General features: G+C 40.9%; 3 protein-coding genes across 5 annotated transcripts in view; all 3 read right to left on the bottom strand.

The window, feature by feature from the left end:
- Nucleotides 1-1,808, bottom strand: part of pacs2 (phosphofurin acidic cluster sorting protein 2) — a 72,246-nt gene extending 70,438 nt beyond the window's left edge. For all 3 annotated transcript variants that reach the window (XM_085390997.1, XM_085391000.1, XM_085390998.1), the window contains exon 1: nucleotides 1,470-1,808. In XM_085390997.1, the coding sequence (XP_085247123.1) occupies nucleotides 1,470-1,588 (119 nt within the window). In that variant the 5' untranslated portion in view covers nucleotides 1,589-1,808. The remainder of the gene's footprint in view (nucleotides 1-1,469) is intronic.
- A 3,366-nt stretch (nucleotides 1,809-5,174) lies between these two features.
- srsf5a (serine and arginine rich splicing factor 5a) lies at nucleotides 5,175-11,004 on the bottom strand. The gene is made up of 8 exons (XM_085390984.1): nucleotides 10,846-11,004; nucleotides 9,590-9,729; nucleotides 9,427-9,497; nucleotides 8,777-8,908; nucleotides 8,117-8,186; nucleotides 6,623-6,696; nucleotides 6,438-6,542; nucleotides 5,175-6,270 (listed from the first exon to the last, which is right to left on the bottom strand). The coding sequence occupies exons 2-8, from the start codon at nucleotides 9,713-9,715 to the stop codon at nucleotides 5,961-5,963; spliced, it is 888 nt and encodes a 295-aa protein (XP_085247110.1). The 5' UTR covers nucleotides 9,716-9,729; nucleotides 10,846-11,004; the 3' UTR covers nucleotides 5,175-5,960.
- Nucleotides 11,005-12,875: 1,871 nt separating this feature from the next.
- Nucleotides 12,876-24,486, bottom strand: LOC146646553 (deubiquitinase DESI2). The gene is made up of 5 exons (XM_085390985.1): nucleotides 22,531-24,486; nucleotides 19,023-19,095; nucleotides 18,152-18,245; nucleotides 17,918-18,059; nucleotides 12,876-15,292 (listed from the first exon to the last, which is right to left on the bottom strand). The coding sequence occupies exons 1-5, from the start codon at nucleotides 22,567-22,569 to the stop codon at nucleotides 15,047-15,049; spliced, it is 594 nt and encodes a 197-aa protein (XP_085247111.1). The 5' UTR covers nucleotides 22,570-24,486; the 3' UTR covers nucleotides 12,876-15,046.
- Nucleotides 24,487-24,511: the final 25 nt, after the last annotated feature.

The raw sequence follows: 24,511 nt of genomic DNA, 5'->3' as shown, positions 1-24,511 counted from the left end.
CCCAGATTGATGAACAGGAAAGATTGGTTCAGTGGTGATGTAAATTCTCTTTTAAACCACACCTGAATGCTCCAGACCACCAAAACTTTAGCTTTTATAAAGGAGCTCACGTTTACTGATGATCAGTTATTCAAGTGCATGAGTCAAGCTGATAAATAAAAGCATGCGTTTCTGTTCACCTGAAGTTGTATTTACCAAATATTAAGACCTGTTAAGGGCCAGGATATTTTTGTTATGTCCTGATATGTTAGACATTAAAACTGTACTTTCTTTTTACCATGACTATATATGGAAAAGCCTAACAGACAAATATATTCAGAGGAGGAGGAAATCTCATATATTCCTGTATTTACTATAGCCTTAATTATATACCCATGTTCATTTGAATAATGAATGAACCGTTTACGCTACTGTAATTAACTCCAGCATCAGAAAAGTGAAAATTTGCTGGTTTTTTTCTCCCTTTTGAATCACCGTATAATTAGACATTGTTGGGTTTTAGGAGCGCAGTCCAGTAAAACCACAGTGACACTCCAGCTGAGAACAACTACACAAACACTGCTCTGTTCTGTTTGCAACCTGAGGGCAAGGCACAAGTTTAAAAGAACCAAACACACCTACACAGAGCTTTTTTTGTTTTGAGTATTGAAAAACAAATAGGCAACAAAGGAAAATTAAAATTGCTTGTTGCTTTTTCAGCAGCTGCACACACAAATTTAAAGAGAAGTTACAGAAATGACATTTTGAAGTTTCTTGGCTGTTTTTTGTTTTTTACAGTATGTTTACATAGTGGGAGATATGAGGCAGTAAACTAAAAACAATGCCAAAGCCTCCAGAGACTTTGAGATATTATTGTCTGTGAAGGTATTAAACTATACTTTCTGGCAGAAGACAATCAATAGTGAAAATTGTTGTGAGCTGCTCTCCTATCATGGGTGAAATGTTACCAGTGCTGAGATGAGGAACACTAGAAATCATAGAAATGCACCCAAATCGGGGCAACCTTGGAATGCACACTGCATTTAAGTCTCCTCGAGGGTGGAGGGTGGAGGATGGGGGGGGGGGGGGGGGGCTCACAAGAACCCAATGAACCCACTGGGTCTCCATGATGCATGAAGCGGGGCACAGTGATCTGGCACGGGGCTGGTTACCTTTCATTCTTCTGCAGAACACACACCTTCACGGTGGGATGTAACCTTGCACTGAACGTGTTTGTTTTTGTAGCCTACCAACAAGGCACAGTTTACCCTCCCTTTGCAATATTTACATTCAAACAGTGCTGCAGATGGATGGAGGATCCCGGTGCAGGGCCTGCCTGCATGGGCATCCACTTGGCATGATGATACAGCTAGCTGGTGCAAGCGTAACGTTAGCCAACTGACAACTGACAGCTTGCGCGTATGGCACGGTGCAAGCGTCGCATTTAAAGTTTAAAAGGACACCGAGATACGGCGCCAGCCGCGTTTTACCTCGGGATGCAGTTCGGGGACGATCCGTCTATCTCCCACGTTGCAAACAGGTTCATGGGAACCGGTCTGTTGAGAGCCCCGCTCCCGGGGAAACTCAGCCGGCCGCTTCTTTCCGCCATGGTCCGAGCTGCCGGTGGGACTATCCGACACCAAGCTGGGGGGGTTGGAAACAGCAGACCGGTGCAGGTCCTCTGTATACGCGTGTGTTTCCGTGAAAAAGAGCCGTTACGCACTCACGTTAATGCAGTGCAGACGGCGGGGGACGAGCTCATTTCTCCGGTGTGGTCCTCTGTGCCAGGGAGGGACTGCAGCGGAGCCACCGCTGAGCTTGTTGTGCCTACCACGCTGCTCTGAGTGTATGGAGGGCGATTCGTGCCGCCCTGTTGCGGGAGGGAGGGGAACGTTTTACCCACTCACACACTTATTCACAGCATTCATTGCATTGTGTTTTTGTTTTTGCACCAGATAATAAAATGTGTCTTGTAAAGGAAAAGCATGTATGATATGACATATGATGCCAGCTATATGATAAAACTGTGGTAAGAGAGCATGCACTTGTATAACTGCATGTTAATGTAAATATTTAATCAACCAATCAGATGGGAGTAACTCAGTGCTTTTACCAGGGGGCCCTAGTTGCTGAGGTGGGGTGGAGTGAGTGGGAGAGACTACCTAAGGACAGACAGTGGCAGGAGTCCTCCAAAGCCTGTTTTGTTTGCAGTTTTGCATTTCCATATTTAGAGATACAGATTTGAAATCCACCAGCCTGCTGGGCCTTTTCTCTGTGGAGTTGTATGTTAGGTTAACTAGATAAGTGGAAAAGGATGGATGGAAACAGATGGTAAAATGGTTTAGTCCACCCCACAGTTGGACTCATCTTTGCAGTACAGTAAATTTATTTTATCAAGCCGAGTCCTGCAAATATGCACCACGAGTCGTGTCTTTCTCCAAAAAAGCAAAATCAGTGTATCCATAAACAAAAGGAAATTAAATCTATCAGCAGCTGTTAAACCCAGTACACCAACTTCAGATAGAACACTATAACTATCACAACCTTACATCACGAAACCCTCCAACTGATGTGAAACCATAAAAGCTCAAATAGTGGCGTAGTGGCAGTTATTCCAGATAATCATTTCTACCGATTGCAGTTCAGCTAAAAGCTTAGCAACACTGACATCAAATAGCGTTAAGTTTTATTGTATGTTGGATCAGTGTCGCTGTGAGATAAACGAGGCATTTTGAGGAAGTTGGTGCGTTTCAGACTGATGAAACAGCATTTTGTAATACCACAGTGGCACTGTTTATTTAAAAAGGAAAGTGTTAGGATGTTACTTATACAGCAAGAGATGTGTGTTATTTAGTTTTTTTCAGTTCTAATGACACATTTGGATGGTAGGGCCAGAATTAGACATAAACAAGATGAATACCTAATAAAGTAAGTGTTTATTACCATATAACAAAGACCATTTCCTTGAAGGCAAAACGAGTGTCTGAGTATCATACTTCCTCCACTGAGAGACTCAAGGAGCTTTATTACTGCAAAGATACTGCAGTGGTAAGAAAGCATACAGCTTTTAGTATCTCACTAAGATTAAGTCATTATATGCAAAACCTTTGTTTTTGTTTTTAAAATATGGCATTAATTTCCTTCTATAACTCTGGCACTTAAATTTGACTGCCTTTGCATTCATTGCGCTTCAACAGGGCATTAATTATCCCTCATATATTTCTCTCCAGAACAAAACGTCACCGCAGGACTTCCTTCCCTGCAGTGGCAGGTAGAGTGATACCTGAGTGATACAACAATAACAACAACAAAGCTTTGCTGTGAGAGCAGCTGGGGGTGGAGCAACATTGAACTACAGATAGATAATCATATATGGATAGATAGATAGATAGATATGCAAAAACTCCATGTTAAATTCCATTTCAACGGCTCGAGTTGCGTGATTACATCTTTCACTCTTAAAATCACAGCAGTTTACCTGCGTAAATTATTTCCATTCATTCACCTGGAAAATCATGTCCTGATTATTGTCATCCCTAATGGTGGATCACTCATGTACAGCCATGCAGCGACTTTGCAATGCGAGTAGACACTGCCACCATGTGGTGACCACGATGAATGGGATTAAAGCCAAAGTAATAAAAACTGCTTGCATTTAACCAAGACCGCAACAAACATGTTTTACTCTTTAACGGTGAGTAACGTAAAGAGAAACCACTCATCTTTAAAGCACGTGGCCACTTTAAGGATTAGCATGAGCTCCTGGATAAGCTGTTACTATATCAATCCTCAGAAAGCTTGTCTATAATCATATTTGCTCAGTAATCGCCCCTCTGTCCCCTTGAACAAGCGAAAAAATGAACTTTAATTAATTTTTTACTGTTCAAAGTCAGGTTTTTCTCAGTATAAAGGCCGTCAGAGCCAAAGACTGTACAAAAAAGTGGATGTAGTCACCACTGGAGCCAGAAGTGATCATATGTGGATGAAAGGGAGGAGCAATAAGTTATAAACTGCAAAATGCACCAACAGCCCAAACATAGCAGAGAGGTCCAGTTAGCACACACCAGGTACAGATGTCTTTGTTGGAACACCTGTTAGTCAAATGTGTGCCCAGTATTCAGATGTATTCCAAATACATTTGGCCCCATGATGTCGTTATAGTTAGCTTTTATAATCCTGTAAAGTTGGGCCCTTTAACATGGAAGTCTATGGGGAGTGACTCGCTTTTGGGACCAGCCCCAAAAGTCAAAAACAAGTGCTTCTTAAAAAATAAGAGTTGGGTGCACAAGTTTGCATTTATTTAGGATTTGGCACTGCATAAAGCAGGTGGTATAATGTACACAGAAACTTCACCTCAAATCAAAAGCTAGATGGTTGAAACTTCGACACAATCTGGGGTTCCAAAAAAACAATGATCCCAAAGATACATTCAAAGATACTGGTTGTGTAAATGAATAGAGCAAGCTAACACTCTGGAATGGTCTTCCCAAATCCTGATCTCAACTCAAGTACCCTCAACAGGTCAGTAGCAGGAAATGCAATCAATTTAACAATTCTACCAAGAGTAGTGGTCAAATATCGAGCCAGAATTAAGCAAGAAGCTTGTTTGTGGCTACCAAAAGCATCTAATTGAGGTGTAACCTGCTAAGGGGGATTTAACCAAATATCTGAAATATGTTTATATAACTGAGCCAAAAATAAATTCAGAATTGTTTTTAAAGTCATTAAAGATATATTCTGTATCCACACCGAAAAAAGAACCGTTCAAAGAAATCATGGAAAGCAGCAAATTACCACATCCATGCCTATGTGTGTATGTAAACTTCGAACACAACTGCAGTTTTATTACACCTAAGAGCCATTGACTTTCACCCTGTGTGCCTCTTCATTGTACAATACATAGAATATCTAAACAAAAAGCCTTGAATTGTATCAGAGGACTTGAAATAAAGTCAAAATCTTAATACAACCCATAAATGTTTGCACTTTGCTATATCAGCTTCATTACAGCAAGGTTTGAGCCACACGTGTTCAAACAGGATCTTGTGGTAGTTATGAGCTTGGCTTAATCTTCACTCTCAAGCTTATCCACTACTGTATGTGCACACAAGAAAGCTGCAGCACCTGCACTGCAAACCCTCCAATTTTAATTAATGTTGCTCAATACTGACTTGAGAAACGACAAACGAACAGAATTAACAGTTGTGAAGCTTTATTGAGTTCAATCGCAGAAATTTTAATGCGTATGTGAATCTCTTGAACCACATTCACAAAGTATTTTAAAAAACTGACATAAAAAAAGGAAAGGAAATGCAGTGGGCATTTTATTAGTATCAAATTATAAACTTATTTAGAGACAAACGTGTTCAGGCCCTCAACACCCAATAGGGTGGAGATTAAGAAAACTCAGCAGGTGGAATAAGGCCGTGATTTAAAAACAAATCTAAATCCATTACAAAAATGAAAGAAAAAAAATCCAGACAAATAACTAGCTGAAGTCTTTGCAGATTCACATATCAGGGCAGTGAATGAAACGTGTACAAATACGTCATCACAAGCGTAATCACAGCAACAACCGGGAGCTCGCATTACCAAAACATACTCGTCAACATTTTGGAGAATCAATGACGTGACCAAAAGCCAGAGTGCTGGATGGAATCAAAACATGGCAGACAGCTTAGACTGTAACGGGCATCATCACCAACTGAGTATTTCGTATATATGAAATGCCTGTACAAAGATGGGATACATAAATCTCACAAAAACAAAACTTCCTTCTACGGAGACGCATCCAAAATTAAGATTTACAAATAATAAACACGAAAGTGTCATTAATGACAGTCTTTATTTCAAAAGAAGCCATATAAAAAGGCAATGCATCCCCTTCACTAAAACAAAGAAGGAAAAAAAAGAAAGGAAAAAGACTTAGACCCACACCGAGCAACTACAAGTCTATGTTACAACATACAGGTGTACCCATCTCAGTGTTTGCTGTCTGCTGAGGCGGAGCGGGAACGAGAGCGGGACTGGGAGCGAGAGCGAGAGCGGGAACGAGAGCGGGGAGACTGTTTGTCCTGAGCCGGTGCAGGTGAACGCGAGCGAGATCTGGAGCGCGACTTGGAGCGAGACTTGGAGCGGGACGGGGATCTGGCTGAGGCCTTGCCCCCTCCTGACGTCTTCTTCTCGGGAGTCCGGCTGGCGGATCTGGATCGGCTCCTGGAGCGGTTGCGGCTCCTGGAGCGACTCTTTGAGCGGGAGTAGCTGCGGGAGCGAGAGCGGCTCTTGCTGTGACTGCGGGGAGAGAGAGAGAGAGAGAGAGCGCGCAATTACAACACAATGTTTCGGCTTTTCAAAATAAAATATTAAATCTCTTAACAGTTTGTCAAACTGACTTGAAACCTCGCAAATTCCTGAACAATTTATGGATACAACCTAAAATAAATTAAAAAAAACCTTACTTTCTGCTGTCCTCAAACATCTTCAGCTTGCGACCATTCAGTTCTGTCCCATCAAGCTTGGATATGGCATTCTTCATGTCACTGCGGGATGCAAACTCAACCACCCTGCATGAAAAGAGAAATTAGTGGACAAACAGTTCACATTAGGAATACAGAAAGGCTCAACTCAAAAAACAGCAACTCACCCTTCGTTTTTGGTGGGTCTGTGAGCGTCCACAAAGGTAACTTCCCCTGCTTTCCTCATCAGGTCCTTCAGGTCCTATTTTTAAAAGCATAAAGGCGGGTTAGCAACGGGGAATGAAACCTGAGGTGTCAGTGAGAGCCTTCTCAGACCTGGAGGGAGAGAAATGAACAGGCAGCAAGAAACCACTGAAACTTGGGTCATCTAGTCCTGACGTTTGTCACTTAGTGATAAGCTTCCATTTCAGTGGAGGCCACGTAAACAAAAGAGCCACACAAATTGCATTTTGAGAGTGGACAAGTGTTGCTTTTTCATTTATTTATTCTTTTAAATTCCTTTTGTACCCTTAAATTATATTTTTAAGCACATCAAACAAAACCAGATTGAATTGTATTATAAAACGCCTGAAGGGTAACATAGAACTGTGTTTGGTTTTTTTGGGTGAACGGATGAATTTCTGTATGCCAACTATTTATACGATTGAGATAATGCTATGTACTTACAGGCAAAACTATGGGTAGGTGGAAAAAAACCCTAATGTGGACTTCCTTTTTGTTGATGTATTAGTTCTAAAGAGATTTGGCTCAACAGAGATACACTGTTTACGTGAGTCCCCTTTAGGACTGTAACTCTACACCCCGTTACCACCCGACCCTAAACAAACCCAATCACATGAGTTTTATGCTACTTACCGCTCCATACCCAGGAAGATATTAGCATAGAGCCACTTGTCCAAATAGCAAATGGGAACCAATGCAGTGTTAAGCCCTTGAGAAACGCCCTCGGCCTTGACTCAGCATCCGGCCTCCACAAGTAAGGAACCACCAGAGATCAAGGAGGAGGGGTGTGCGCCCGACCCAACACCCCCCACAGCTCCATCAGCAACAGAAAAAGACCCAAATGGGAGAGTGTAGGGACCGTGGATTTGAGGGGGGTTACATCAGTCGGGAGTGCCAGCCCACAGAACCTCCAGACTGTGGCTACGGACCTCCTAAGGCTACCGTATCCTGCGCTAGACCACTCTCACCCGTTACTGGGCCCAGCCAAGACTTTACATCAGCGGCAACTGCGTGTAAGGAAAGGCACCAAATGGACACTATTCAGAAAAACAACCAGCAGAGGGCGCTACACACTTGTGACACCCAGTGGAGGGTGTGCATTTACCTCTGATACAAAGGAAACCATATCAGAGCAGCTGTTTGAAAAAATAAATAAATAAATAAATAAAAACAGTTAAATGTTTTTGTTAGAATGCCTGGCATCAGTAATAACATGTGCTTTTGTGTGGAGAAAAAAAAAAAAAAAAAAAAAGAGTGTTTAAAAGGAAAAAGTATTTATAAACACTAGGGGGCTTCCTATAGTAAATAGAAAATTGCCTGGTATGTGTTGTTTTCTGTACCTTGTGTGTTTAAAGAAACTGACCCGGCCAATAAAATTAATTTTGCTCCTTTACAAAACTAGGTCATTTTTAAAAAGCTTGTGTCCTGTTGTCTCTTACCTGCCAGCTCGTCCGCGAAGACAAGTTCTCCACAACGAGTCTGTGGTCAGTCCGCACTGGAGGGCCATATCTGCAGAGGCAACAAACACCAGCACAGCTTTGATTACATTTTCTGTAAGGAGCACAGATCCGGTGAATGCATCCACATCCGGATCTGCCTTTGTGCCTGAAAACACGGCTGGTGTCTCGTCACGTTCACCGTCTACCTTAGGGTTCTGTAAATATTTGAGTTTGCTTCAGAGGTGAAACTCAACACTGGCCAATCCTATTTTAGTGTAGTCCATTAGAGACTCTCAATCCTACTTTCCTGCCACATGTATGCAAATTTGTATGTGTATCTTTCCAGCTTGTATAATATTGGTTGAGCTGTCACAGGACTGTATTTGACTTTGGACCAGATAAACTATTGTCACACCCAGTTTCCACGTAACAGGATCTGTTATCACGTGTCAGAGGTTTACAACCTAATATCAATATTTAATCTGCATCTGTCCATTTATTAGAATTTTATTTATTTAACATCATTATTTCTTTTTACATGAATATTATCTTTAAGTGCTTTTTAACATCATTATTTCTTTTTACATGAATATTATCTTTAAGTGCTTTTTATAAAATTATTACTTTGTTTTAAAGGAAGCTACTGAAAATGTGCTGTACCTGGATCCACTGCTGCGAGACTGACGATAGCCGCCGCCACCACCACCACCACCACCGCCGCCGCCTCCGAAACGTCCCATTCCAGGGCCGCCACCTCTTCCTCTTCTGGAGCGAGCATGCTCAATAGTGACCCTGATGGGCAAAAAAAGAGGTTCAATCAGTGTTATCAGATTATATACAAAGTAATTATATCTGATTAAATGTGTGTGCTCCATGTGACTCAGGCATGCGACAGCTCCACCACAGGGAGCCTGACGTCATTATTTTGCGATAAGCAAGACTGAGGAAAAAGAAGTTATCAGCTCAGAGAAATTATTCTTAATAACTAGGAACTAGTTCTCCTTTCCAGCCACTGTCTGAATGTTTACTTCTTGTTTTGAAGGGCCTCCTGAGTTGTGTCAAACACTCACAAATGAGCCTTTAAAAGGTCTGTGGCAGTCTAACAGCACAGAAAGAGGAACCGGGACCAGCCAAGGAAATTTACTTATAAAATGAAGAAGCTGCTCGGTCATAGAGTATAAACAGCTTGTAAGGTTCTCAAAAAATAAACTTAATAAGCTGCGATAAAGTAGCAATTATATCTTGCTGGAAAAAAGTCAAATGTAACCGACCCACACCCACCAAATAAGACATAAAGACAACATCATTACCGTTCACTACACAGTTCTTTGCCATTTAGCTCATACACAGCATCATCTGCATCTCTGTGGTCATCAAATTCCTGAAAGGAAGAGGAAAATGTGATTATGTATAAGCAAAAACACTTTGAAAACTCTCACTTTGCACAAAAAAAAAAAAAATGCTCAAACTCACCACAAAGCCAAAACCATTCTTCAAGTTGATCTCACGGATGCGACCATAGCCCTTGAAAAACTTCTCCACATCTCTCTCTCTGGCGTGAGGACTCAAGCGTCCAATGAAGACACGGCAGCCACTCATGATGATTTTATCAGCTGAGATGAAAGAGTAATTAGTTAACAGCATCTAGCTCAGCGCTTTTACCGCACAAAGTGTTTACTCGTTGCTTTTTATTTATGTGCTAGTCATGTGCTGCCTTTTATGGCCAAGATAAGCAGGCCACACCCCTTGAAACAAAGGTCACATCCGCTGCAAAAATACAAGTTAATCAACCATTTTCTAAATTAAATATTAACCACAAAAAGAAAAAAAAAGCAGATAGTTTAAACTACATGTATTTTATGAAACTTTAGCAAAATTAATTATGTTAATCCGTTTTAGATTTGCATGACAAATAACGTAAAGAGACTTGCAATACACTCAAGCTAGGGTGAAAAACAGGCCCCTGGCAAACTGAACAAAGCTCAACAGGATCGGAACACGCACCATGATCCCTCTCCGGTTTAAACGAGTGTAGTTTAGCTTGTAAGCAAAAAAAAAAAAAAACTGGGCTTAGCGTACCCCGACGGTTCGCAGGCTATTTGCATCATCGAGCTCAAAATGGAAAACGGTTTTGTATGGAGCTATTGACTGAAACCGTACAATCATTCTCACGGCTAAATTGTAATTTAAAGCGCGTTTATTAATATTTACAGGTATTTCCACACATTTTCTTCTTATGCGATATGAAATGTGCAGACAGCACAACAACGGCGATCAAGGGGCCCGTTAAAACAGCTCAATGGATCTGCATCAAAGGAGAAAAAAAAATAGTCCGATTGCATTGCAGGTAATCAGTAATGATTAAATAATCGATTCTCTCCGATTATGAGACACCAGAAAAATGACTTGGGGCCTTGCCAATCGGCCTCAGATAAACCATCGGCGTCGATTATTATTGCAATCCTACCTTAAATTAGAGGATCGCTGGTAAGGGGATGTAAAAGACTGCGGATCTGACAAATAATGTGCTATATTAGCTGGGTATCAGTAAGCACAAGCAGGCCTCATCACAATTTCGCTCTTGACGCTCGCCTCGAGGTCATCCCCAGCTAGCCGAAGCTAGCCTGTGACCTAACTTCGGTTTCAGCGCGAAGAACGCGCCAATTTAACGTTTGACAAAAATCGCAAAATCCTTGAAATAACACAAATACGCTTTAATAACCGCTCACCTGTTTCTTTGTTCCTAATAGAGCTGCTTGGGCCTTGTTGCTTTCGCTGCTGGCTCGCTCCTGCTCAAAGTAGGTCACCGACTGTGCTGAATCAAAATGGCGAGTGAGCATAAAAAGAGCAGAGACCGCAAAATGCGTTGCTGCCCTCACAGTGTCACGTGATTGCAGCAGGTAACGCTTAACTAGGTTTACGCTGTTAGAGCCATGGGCTTTACCCCCAGTAATATTTACAGCTAAAATAATAAACCATCCACATAAAATAACAAAGAATGTGTGCAAACGACAAACGAGTACATGCATTAAGGTTAGCGTCTTCGAATACTTGAAAGGAGGATAAGACACAGATTTGGCAACTCATATCAGCCTATTCTTGGGTACGCAGCGTTCTGCATGCCTTAATCTTAAGTAATTTTCATACTAGTTGCAATGATTTTACTCCTTTATGATATTATTTCCTTAAGGATTATTAAAATTTGTACATAATATATCACAAGTAGGGTTAGTTTTCAAGAAAATTAAAACATTTTTTCACATCCTGTATCGCAAGCCCTACAGGCCTCATTTCCTAACCGTGCTGAAGCACAAACCTAAGCGTAAACTTGCCACTCACAAAACTCTTACTCTGTTTATCAATATTGAATTTGTTCTTTATAAACCAATTTATAAGTACCTCTTACCATGGCATGAACAAATGAAAGCCTGGCTGTGTTAGGAAGTTAAAACGCAAGTCTTTAAAATAATTACTACTACTAATAATAATAATAATGTCAAACACGTTTTTCCAAAATACCAAAAGGCAATGCATACAATTGCAGTTAAAATAAAATAATAAGAGTAAAAAATAGAATTGCATGTAAAAATACAAAATACTGCATGTAAAGGCGTAGACTTTGACCTTTTAATTTAAATCTTTTTCTTGTATTCCTTATTTCATATCAAATCTTAAACTAGCACACCTTTCATTGAAAATGACTTTTTATTGCAATCCACGTTCTTTTTTTTCTTTAACTTTATCTGGCTTCCTGTTTATTACTTCCACCAAGGAGGCGATGCGTTCGATATTATTTGCATGAGTGCCTGTCATTCTGTCTGTAAACAAGACAGTTTGAAAAGTTTTGAATTAATTCTGATAAAACTTTGTAGGGGTGTAGAGTGAGTTCATGTTAATGATCCATTAAAATCTGTCTCACATCCACTGATGTCTTCAAGGTGAACTTAATGATTTATTGGTCAACAGCTGACAAAAAGTCTTGTAACCTGTTTCGTGTGTATTGTCGACATATAAAAAAAATACCTTAAAAGATTTGAAATATTATGTCACAATTGACCTCTGACCTCTTCTTCAAGGTCAAATATGGCCAGACTTACAAAAAATGACTTTTATCTTTAACACTATGCTTAAAATCCCACAGCCTTTCTTTGTATTGGCAACATTTAGGAAACAATACTGGTAAACTGGGATTCTAAGTATCACATGGATTGTCCCAATTGACCTCTGATCTCTCTTTTATTTTCACATATGCATTTCTTTCAAGTTGACCAAAAATGTGTTATTCTTACTGCACTGCAAACATTTTTAAATTATTTTTCTTTAACTATTAACACTCCCGTGGAAACATTTTGGAAAGCTGTGCCTTTTTTCTAACTTTCTCTTTGTTTGTTTCAGTTTCTTCAGTCAGACCTTCCTTCCTGTCTTTTCTTAATGGCTTCTTTCTTGCAACATTGTCATCAATTTCTCTGCTTCAACAAACTCATTAAAACTGTACAAACCCTGTTCTTGTATTTCCATGTATCTTTGCACATTTAAATAAATTGCTGCACCTCTTTCACCTTTTCCTATTAAAATATAAAGAAATGAGGGGTGGTTCAGGATTCTTTCACAGTACTGAACATCCAAAAGATAAAAGAATAAGTATTTTATACTAAAAATGTGAATGATAATTTGAAATATACAAATATATGTGTTATGGTCCTCCAGTGCCCATATTTTGGACTATAACAGAAGAAGCCAGGCATCACTTAGGATTCCATCTCTTTTATTCTAGCACTATCATCATTGTTAAAATTGTCCTGGGTTAGGAAAAACAAATACAAGGTTTAGGTTGACACAGTACAACAGAAAAAAAAAAAACCTGTCTGGTTTGCTTTGTAGAAAGTGTTGAAGACTTTTGAGCATGTAGTACTGATCACTGTACACTCCCTCTCCCTATCAACTCAAAATGAACCAAAAAGTTGATCACAGCACACTTCAAAAAAACTAAGAATATGCCAACATATAGGGAGATACGGTAACTTATTTATGAACAAGAAGAAAATAAAATGAAAAAGTTAATTTGCACTTTTGAGCCCATTTATGAACGGGATGACTGTCACTACTACAAGTATGTGATTTCCTTCCTGAGAAAAAGAAAGCTGTCCTTCAACGCACCACAGCAGGAGAGGTGGGGAACAAAGATTCAAACACGTGGCCTCGTCTTCTTCAAGCAAGGAGCAGGTCTTCATCGTTGTAACAGTTTCTTAATCAGGGTCCAAAGTCATTGATGTCGTCTTTTACTGACATGTATGCTAAACCTGCAGTGACTGGAACTAATTTTACGACATCACAATTCCCCCCCTCTGAGAACGTGAGCTTCTCTCTCTCTATCTCCTCATAATGACTCATTATTTTAAAAGGCTCAAATACTTTCTGTAAAAACATCACTGGGGAAATCAATCAATATAATATGTACTTAGTTAACAGTTTTATATTAGGAAAAATGCTCTTTTATACTGTTGCGATATTATCACCAGTCTAATGTTCATAGGATTCATATCTAAGAAACTGTCTACCTCAGTTTAGCATGACAGGAACTAGTTACAAGGACTAGCATGGTTCTGTAAAAAGGTCACATAATCCTCCGCTAACACCTCTAACATGTTGTATATGGCTTGTTTAATACTCACAAACACTGTGTGTCTCTCTGTGACTGGTCCCAGTCAAGAAAAAGACCCACAGGTCTTTTTTTCCAGTCCTACGCCTTAGTCTGATTAAACAAACACAATATAACTGTGAGCTTCAGTGATGTTTACCTGCTGGCTGTAACTCAATATTAACTGTAGAGGCATAACATGGACTTTATGTTGTATTTTAAATCTAGGCAAGAGAGCCAACGGGGGTATTTAAAAAGAACATTATCTTTAATGACTTCTGCAATTTAGAGGAAACACTGAATGTCTGACGTTCTTTCTCGTGGCAGCTCGGTCTCAAAGGTGAAAAAGATGTCATCCAGGGGAAATCTGTCTGTAAATGTCTATTTTCCCTTTCTGTAAGTTAACGCACCTTTATAATATAAAGATCACTTGGATATAAAAGTATAGACAAAATGTGTTCTGGGTCACAAAGTCAATATTTGTCAGAGTAGCAGCTTGACTTTCTTTGTGTTTGTGTCTCTGAGATGTTCACAGGTTGTGACTGGGCTGTCCGAGGCTGTGTGCACAGCGGCACTGTTTGCCCTTGATTGTTTCAAACCGTCTATGTTTAAAACAAGCTTGAACGAAGGTAATCGCTTTAAAAAATAGAAGAAGGAGCTTCTATCTGAAGTAAGTTAAGTGGGATCTTTTGTTAATTTCTTTCCACATGCAGGACTTTTACTCACTCAGATTGAACTCAGGGAACAATCAAATCTTTTTCCTTTTTTTTTTTACCCGTTAACCCTCTAAAATGGCCAAAGAAAAGTTCCAAACAAAGAAAGCCGAATCAACAACATCAGGCAAAGGCCACATAGAGGTTATCGAACGAGAACTTGTTGGAGTCGAGCAGATTCCTGCTGACGTAACCATCCAGTGTCTATGTGGTCATTCTACAAAAGCAGCTCTGAAGGCAGGGCAGGGAACAAGGCTGACAAAGATTTCAAAGTTTGTGGAAAAGACTAATAATAACATACTACAAACTTCAGATCTACAAGTAGTCACTGTCAAAATCAGACACGCACTTCAGGGCTCAGGGAAAAGCACGCCCTCGTCATGCTGTCGTCTGCTGAAAGGACAAACGGCTTCTCTGTAAGTCTGTAGGCCTGAAGTCTCTGGCAGCAGCTCTCTTTTCAAAAAGGAAACTCTTCTTTTCCTGCCTCTTTTACGCAGAGGACAAACAGTATGAGGTCAGGTGGTTGTTCAAGCCTACAAATGCCATCAGAAGCAGTGGTGAGAAGGTCCAGAGGTCACGTCACACTCTGGTGTGACGACAGCTGTGGGAGGAGCCCGAGCCAGCGGCTGTGGCTCCAGACGGCGACGAAGGGTCCTCGTCGCTCGACTCGTTATGCTCCTCTTTGTGAAGGCCGAGGCTGATGTGGCTCTGCAGGGCGGCCGGGGTTAACCACTCCTTGGGTAGGCAGCTCTGCAGGAAAGGGATGCAGGAGCTGAAGTACGCCAGTCTGTTGACCCAGCGGGGGATTTCCCGTCCACACAGCAACTGAAAAAAGTTTGAATAAGTGATGATAAGAGCTGTATCCCACATACTGTCTTTGTTTTAGCTGTTTTAGAGCATAAGGCATTTAAACATTAGAAGAAAATGTGGTTATAGACGGTTATGTGGATGTGTTCCTTATTTCTCTTTATGTATAATGAAGTTAAAGTCTAGCGGCTGACTAGCAGACCTCAGTAAATGGACCATGGCCCAAGACCTCAGTATGGCCTAATAATTATCCGTATTGCTGTTTTAGAGGAGCAGTGCTTCAAAGGATAGTTGCAGATTTCTGTCAGAATCTGCAGATTATACAGTACAAATAAAATGTTCACGTTTCTCCAACGTTGTCTTCCAAACAGTTTCACTATCTACACTGGATGGCCAGGAAGCGTTCACGTTGTCTTCTCCGGCACTGATAATTGGCGTCTGTCTTGTGTCAGTGACGTAAAAGACGGATTTAATGCGACATGACCGTTCAAACAACAGTCGCTTTCTAAAACATCAGATATGTATCGGATTCAGGACCACATGCGAAAGTGACCCAGGTCGGATTTGGACATATCAGATTTGTGCTGTTCACACTGACATACCATGATCGGATATGGGTCGCATAGGGACAAAAAAGTCGGATTTAATGTGCTTTCGCCTGCAGTTAGTATCCTACATTTTGTTTTGATGCACGCTCAATCATCCAGGTAAGGAAATCCCAATTTTTTTTTGAGATTTCCTTACAGCTTTTTGGGGTACATCCTACATTTCCCAAGATGCAGCTTGACCAAGTAATGCAATGCTACTGCAGGATGTTTTTTCTTTAATTGGGTTTTTATTGGTAAGCCACCAATAAAGAGGCAGAAAAAACGACTAAGACTAGTGCATTAGTGCCCTTAGCGATGCTCACATTCATACAGGGATTTCTTTATTTTGTCCACTTTAAGCACTTTATCTACTTCATACCTCGAAGCCAAAGGAGCTTGCAAAGAAAAGCGTCTGGACTTCTTTAAGTTACTTGAAGACGTTTCACCTCTCATCCAAGAAGCTTCTTCAGTTCTAAGGTCAAATGGTGGGGAGTCCCAGATTTAAACCTAGTGGGAGTATCCCCCCACAGAGGGACAAAAGGACCCCCTGATGATCCTCTAATCGCCCATGCCAAGGTGTGAAAATGGGTGTGGGTCCCAATCAGCCAGAGTTTCGGGTGAGTTCATTGTGAAACCTGGCCCCACCTTATCATGCGAATTCCTGAGATCAGATGGCCCAGGATGTGAGTGGGCGTTAAGGCGTCTGGGAAGGGATCTCAAAACTGGATTATAGATGGCAGAGAGTTGGTGTCGTAAACCACCGCCTCTGTTCAAAGATGGTCGCTCACAGTGGACTTCTTTCACTCCTCTTTCAAACCATCTGTCCTCTCTGTCCAAAATGTGAACATTGGCATCCTCGAAAGAGTGTCCTTTATCCTTCAGATGCAGATGGACTGCTGAGTCTTGTCCTGTGGAGGTGGCTCTTCTGTGTTGTGCCATGCGCTTGTGAAGTGGCTGTTTGGTCTCTCCAATGTAGAGGTCTGGGCATTCCTCGCTGCACTGTGCAGCATACACCACATTGCTAAGTCTGTGTTTTGGCGTTTTGTCTTTCGGGTGAACCAGTTTTTGTCTGAGCGTGTTGCTGGGTCGCTTTTCTTTGCAAGCTCCTTTGACTACGATGACCTGGATGACTGAGAACCTTCACAGACATATTTCATACCTCGTAGTTAACTTTGCAGGCACGTGTTTGAAAAGAACATTTGCATAATACTACACGAACCCCAAAACCCCAAATTGCTGACCTCATAATGGTGCCGGAGGAAAAGGACAGCAAGGGTTGTCTTCAAAAAGTTCCTACCTCAACAAATACCATTTCATTCATGACTGAAATTCCTAGTGTGGATTTTGGTGGTATGACTGCTTGACACGATGCTTACAAAGCATTACTAAAAAATTACAAACAGGCAATGTGTTGTTAAACAAAACATATTAAGTTATCTTAGCAAAGGTGATAACCTTCTATCTGTCATAATCCTAGGGTCTTTGCTATTTTTCGATTATTGTGACTCGGGACTTCTTGCATAGCTTTAATTTTGAGTTTCTGTTTTTCTTCCTTTATAGAATGCTTCTGTTTTTTAAATTATTCTTTTACAGACAGTGTTATAGTCTAGTTTCCATGGAATTACAGTTTCTACTTTGAGTTTATTGTTCTTCATGTGTTTACTTCCCTCAGGGTTTCCCTAATTTTTCCTTCCTCTGCCTCATCCTTCTCTTTTGTCTTTGACCTGCAGGCCTTCTTTGTCTGTGTCTTCGTGTTAACGTCTGAATATCTTTATCTAGATATAAAACCCCAAAGCTGGATGCTTTACAACTACTAAACTGTTTGTCCTTTTATTGTTCTTCTCCTGTGGTAGTTTGATGCTGAATGAACCTCCTGAACCACAGAAGGCACTTTTACAACTTTCACTAAGACTGCTTGTAATGACTTAACTGACCTTCGATGTGTAGCTCTAAATGTATTCCTGTGCACAAATTTTCGCTTGAAAAGGAAGATTTCTTTTGTCTTTTTTACAGGTTTTTACTTAGACCTAGAGGAACATAGTTGTATGAGACTGACCTCAGACAGCGAGGAGGAGAAGTGGTTGCAGTTTTTGTGCATTAGATGGTAGGCGTTCCCTTTGAACTCTTTACCGAGCTCCTCCATGATTTTATCTATGTCCTCCTCTGTGAAGTCAGTGGTGCCCAAAACAATGGCCTCCCTGTTTAAAAGCAGAAAGAGTTACGTGAGCACACTCACCTCCACCATTAACAGCATCACAGTGCACTGTATGCTAAAATGGAGCACGCTCACTTGAATTTGAATGTCTCTCCCAGTTCGGCAGCATTGCCGGGGTTGATTTCAAAGATGCCACTGAAAGGGTATGGATGGCCTCCATATGCAAATTCTGTGTGGCAGAGGACAAAGAGGCAAAACACAGGTTAGCGCTTTGAATGAAAGCACTGAGCAACTGTAATTACACAGAAGCACACAATTAATCACAGACACACTGTTCTTAAATCATTAGGCCTGTTTAATTGCAGGTCTCTCAGCCCTTTGTTTACAGCCTTCTTAGGAAAAACTGTGATCAACAAAGTATTGCATAGAGATGCTTAAACATGTAGCTAAATGCAAGTTAGTAAATACTAAGTTAACTAAACTACACCAATAAAACCTCCACCTGATTTTGTCCAAAAGATGGACTAAATGCAACCAAGTCTACGCGTTTTATACTTTATTATTAGGTCCAAAGTAGCGTTAGATCAGTGGCAGTATATTTAATTCATGGGTCATTAATTCAAACTCAGGTTATTATGAGTAAATTCCATTAATGGAGTCATTTCCTCTCCTAGTAAAGCCCATATTTTCGCTATCATCATATTTCTCTGTGCAGAGAGCCAATATTTCCAGTTGCAAGGATGTAATGGATTCCCAGTGATCTGGTTTCATGCTGGTTTCTGCCTCTATTTTAAAACCAAACACACACACACACACACACACAGTGAGTCAGTGATGACTCAACCCAGGGAAATGGGGTCATGATATTAGGAACATAACCCGTTATTCCATTTTTAAAACCAGACTTCATCTGTGCAGTGATGCACCGCTCCGAGTTTCCACTCGTAGTGTTATTCTGATGCCACTAACTTGGATTTCAGAGACATACAGGAAGCTCCATTCTTACCTCTCCCATAAATCTCAATGCCTGAGTGGAAGACACCAATGCCCAGATTGGACGTGTATTCGTTTATCCAATACTGCAGAGAAACACAGAGAGAAGGAAAGAGTCAGGAAGGAGAAACCATGCGGCTGCCCTGCAGAATCACACTGCGATCTATAATAGCACTGTCTTATACTTTATTACCAAATAAGAAGTGAACGGCTTTGACTGCACATGCATCTTTTAGTGCATTTTGGACATTTTTCAACTTTCTTGGCATTTTTAGAATACACTTACTCTCTGTACTGTTTGTATAGGCCTGTGCAGTAAAGCTATACCAGAAGCTTGCTCTGTACAAAGGTGACGAAGCCTTCCCGCCAGCGGCTCTAAAGTTCACTTTTTTATAATGTTCAATTAAACCAACAAATGTGCAGATTTAATTTGCGTGTCAGTGATGTGAGGATTCCTATTAGCACATGTCTATGTGCTTTATTTCTCCATGTTGTGTGCAGGTCATCTGACTGTTGCAAGGTTTTTAGTTTAGCATAAAATGCCTGTCCTGTAGCAGAATACTCCTCCTACTGTTGGTAGAAAGTATTTAATTTAATTTACCTGCACTTTAGAGCACGAATCAGTGCATTTGTTGGCTTTACCTACACATTTCTATTCAGATTGCAAAAGCATTGGCATACCAGCATCCACTGAGAATGCCCAGTGATGGATAGATTTGCCACAGAACAGCATTGCGATCAATCACAGACTGGACTACGGGAGGAAATTTTACCCATCATCCTTTGATGGTGGTGTTGTGAGCCAACCTGCTTGCCCTTCACTGCAGACAGTTATGAGATAATTCACTGAAGGTCCAAAGCTCCCTCACCCAACACCCACCGACACTCCCCTATCCTCAGACACCCCAGGGAAAACATGCTAAGAGCCATCTTTGCTACCCCAGCTGTCCCTTATTAATAATAAATCATGTTTCCGGACGTAGAATAATACAATAAAAGCATTTCCACCGCACTGCTTCGTGTCAGCAGGCTCTCCTCATGTTTTTGCAGTGACCTCCTGCCTTTTAGCTCTCACATGAGGGATGGAAGAATAATACAACCAGAAGGAAACAGTCTACAAGGACAAACATGTCCAATGACTTGACTTCCCCGAGAGTGCACAAACAACTGAGTCCCATTAGCGGAGCTTTCTTTTATTTCCTGCCTTTGCAGATAAAGCATGCATCGCTGCACACATCTACAAATCGCTTAGATTTCATTTCAGAGATGATTGATTCATCATCCTCGTCGATTTACTCTCATCCTGCTGCTTCCTCTTCTTGTCGTGCTGAATTCCCCACAAATTATTTAAGGCTGACTTTGGCTGTCACCGCCCTCGTGATCACTTTCTCCCAGTTTAACAACAACAACATGACCTGTTAAGTCCCAGCACAGTGGAGCCACCACCCTGGAATTTAATCAGCTGTTTAAGCAGCTGTTACTTCTGCTGTCACAATGAGATCCTCATCTGTGAGATAGTTTGAAGTTATCAGGAGGAAGCTGCCAGGTCCAAAGCTGCACCTGGCTTCGTTTGTGGTTGTACGCAAGTGCGTGCCAGTATACACTCTCAGTTCTGGTGTGAATCATGACTGTATTCCTTCTCCAAACAGTCTTAAAGCTTGGAGATGAAAGCACTTGTTGAAATATTTAACTTCACTAAGAATAGAAAAATGTGGGATTCAAATACCTAGTGGGGAAATTTCTTGCTTTAAATATAAGCTCTACAGTTTTATTTTACAAGTGAGAACCTTCTCTTTAAGAAATCTTCAGGAACAGTTCTCCAGGCTTTGTGGAGACCAGTCTATGACTCTTGCATGTTTTTTCTATCCAGGTTTTTACTGCATATACAGTGGGATTACTGTCATGCTGAAAAATGAAGGTGCTGTCAGATGCTTTCCACGTGGTATTACATGGTGTCTCACAATATGATGGTACTTTTCTCTGACCTGTGTCAGGTCTTTGTTGGATTCCCCCTAATTCTTAATAACTTTCACATACTTTTAATCTGCTGTAGATAGTTTTTAAGGCTGACACTTCTTTTGTCCTCCACTTGTCCACTTATCTTATTTTTTAAAGAACACATTGTACAGCATCCTGAGATATGACAAGGTTTTGACTGATAGCTGTTTTGGTGCCTTATTAGTACAAAAAATGTTATGCCTGTCAAATTGTTTTATATTTGCCATTTTTCATAGAGTCAACAAAAGAACAATTTTTTTCATGACAGGCTGTTAGTAACAAAAGTGCCTAAAGATACAGTTTAAAATGGGTTCTTTGCTAAGCTGTCCGTCTGGTTCATCCCTTGAGTTAAATGCTTTTTTTATGCTTGAATGATTCATAGGTCTGTGGTAAGTGGATTAAAAAAAACAAAAAACACTTCTGAAAACAGTCGTGTATAAAAAGTGGCCTGAAAATGAGTGAAAACGCACCAAATGTCTACAGAAAAACTCTGAAGGACCTTCAGAAAGCTTGGAGAACTATTGCTGATGACCACTTTAAAGTTTACAAGAAAGTCGGGATCCTCAAAATATAAAGAAATGACACATGCCTCAAGATTTCTGCAAATTACTTAATTACTCATGAATGTTTTTTATATATATATATTTTTAAAATTCTCTTCTGTCCTGGCTTTGAGATGTAGCTAAAGTCCACCATTTTGCTTTATTATCAAACTTTGTCTTGGATACTGAGTGAAATCCCTGAATTTACAACACATTCTGTGTTTTTTGTTGCACAGAATCGTATTTTATTTGTCTGCATGCTGCTAAATGATAACATTGTTTCAATCTAAATGGAGGAATTCTGCATAAGATTCACACAGGACACTGCTCAGCAGTACAGTCTGCGAAAACAGCCACTGGGTCCAAGTCTGAATGAGGACCCTTGTCCTTTGCTGGTGTGTTTGTGTATACATATGATGTGAATCCCAGGCACAGAGACAGAGGTCAGAAGATTGAGGGAGTCTCTTGTTTCACAGGTCTGTGGTTGCCTAGTGGCCTATAAAACAAAATTTTCCTATCATTCTTCTTTTCTTTCTTACTTTCTTCAATTTAAATGTCAGAGATAAATGATTCCACCTGCCAAATGGGGCTCACAGTTAAATAATGCCTAGAATAAAACAATGTAGTCACGTCTGCAGCAGACCAACCTACATGCTGAGCGGCTACGAAACCACCCAGGCTCTTCTTCACTTGGCGTTGCAGTAAATCTTTGAAGGTGGGTGTAACAGCAAAAAATTATACAAAAAAATGCTTTGTTTTAGTGTGACACTACAAGAATGTGAAGTGGAAACCTCAGCTTTAAAAGTGATACTGTAAGAGTGGACTTTGCTGCAGGTACCCCACTCCCTGGTTTTCAAAGCATGAGCACATGTGGATTCCTTCACTCCCCAAGCCATTGTTCTGAGTGTAAATACCAAACAGAGGACAGTGACTAAAAAGAAAACAGAAAGTGAGTGCACTTTGGTTCAGGTGGATCCTTACCATATCATACACGTTAAGGATGACGGGTTCATTAGCCATGGTTTTAACCTGAGCTGGAAAGGCAAACCTTAGTCCGCGTTTTAAGGTTGTCAGCACCTCCTCACCCGGTGGAGTCACAGGGCCACACGGTGGAAGGCAGGAGCTGCAACGGGCAGACCTCTGCAGGAGGGACGGCCGATGCTCATTCCCCCACAAGGCAACAAAACTGCATGGACGCAGCTCCGCGCGTAAAAGTCTAAAGAAAGTGGGCAGCTGAGGGCTGAGATAGATGTCACAGAGCCATTACGGCAAGTACGGTCAGGAACTCAGATCCGAGCAGGGCAAAGCGAGGTGCAGCAATGAAAGAGGCCCATCTCCGAGCCCCGAAATATAATCAGCTGTTAAGGGAAATCGATGGTGGCAGCAGGCGCCTTTGCGTAATAACAGCAACCACGGCACTCAGCTCACAGCATCAGATCAGGGGTGATGATGTGATCCATAGTCGACACGAAGGCCCTGCATGCGCTGAAATCCGAGGCGGGTGCCCTCCTGTCATCATGAGCGAAAAGGCGACAGCTAGAGCAGATGGAAGTCGAGGATGGAGGCGGAGTGCGGGCCATTTTCACGCGGAGGATGATGGAGCAACTGCGGGAGGGAAAGACTCCTGGGCCATGGCGGTTAATTACAGCTGATAGGGGAGTCAAGTTCAGCAGGAGCATCCCCAGCCGGTGCTGCTGCTACTGCTGGTCAGCATCAAACATCCTCTTCGTAGAGAAGGGAGGACAGCAGACTCAAACCTCCGCGATACGACCCCCAAAACATCGCCGATCCTCTCCCCGAGACCGCTCCACGAAGGCTTCCAAATCGGTTTCACCAAGTCCCGAAGCGGCCGAGATGCATCCGTATTGTGCGGCTATTATCCAGCTCTGGCTCTGCCTCCCCGGTTGATTACATCATATGTGCCTGCAAGGCATCCTCCAACAGCTGATGGGAGACAGAGCCGCTGGTGGGAGTACAGGAGCACATTTTGTTACAAAAGACACCTCTTTACTATTTCTGTCAGCCCGCTCGACAGACTGAAATGCTCGTAATGTTCCACCTCCAACTTACACCGATTTAGGGAACACTCGGTTTAAAGTGAGAGAAACAATTTCAGCGTTTTGTGTACTTAAAAAAAACTCAACTGGTGCTACACTTTGACACAAAAAGGAAAAAAATACTCTTAATATTCGCAAATCCACTTTTACTTTGAAAAACAAACAGACCACATCCGGTGTTGGTCAACGTCCAAAATTCCAACCAAAAAAAGAAATAAAAAGGAAAAAAGAGATAATTTATAATTTCTCTTTAATGTCAAATAATGAAATTATTTGTTTTCGTGTTTCGGAAATCTCAGTTTTTAAAAAACGAAACTCACTAACCAATAACTTTAAATAAAAAAACATGAAAAAAAAACTACTTAGACTACATTAAAAACTTAAGATGTGCACGCATTCCTAATTTACTATCATTTTAGAAACTTAGAAGTAAATTTGGATGAATAAATTAATCCGCTTATGATAAAGTATAATGGCTGGATGGGCACTTTGTTTGGAACAAATAAATACAATTACAGATCAAACTATTTTCAATCTACAGAGAGGATTACATGAAATAGGATAGCACAATTAATACACATGCAGATGATGATGAAACATATACTAACTTGCTATATTTGCTTTAAACGTATATATTTATATATATATATATTAAAACTCAACCTCCCCCTTGAATTAGTAATTCACCTGCTTAAAGTCACCTCAGGTTTGACCCTCAAAGCTAAACACAACATTGTAGTTTATAATTAAATGGCTCACAATTCTAAACATCCTGAATTTGCAGTTCTCTCTGACGTTCCTTATTGAGTACTTTTTATTTTGTGCAATCTTCCACTAGCGTCTTGTTTTTATTCACTTAAGTAAAACATTACTTGCCTTAAAGATCGACCTCCACCCCCCAAATA

The sequence above is a fragment of the Rhamphochromis longiceps genome, linkage group LG19 (genome assembly GCF_057381845.1).
Source record: "Rhamphochromis longiceps isolate RC_006_pf linkage group LG19, R_longiceps_female_GT1.1, whole genome shotgun sequence".
NCBI classification, from domain to species: Eukaryota; Metazoa; Chordata; class Actinopteri; order Cichliformes; family Cichlidae; genus Rhamphochromis; species Rhamphochromis longiceps.
The sequence above is the reverse complement of the archived record's forward strand: the minus strand, read 5'-3'. Positions and strand labels throughout refer to the sequence as shown.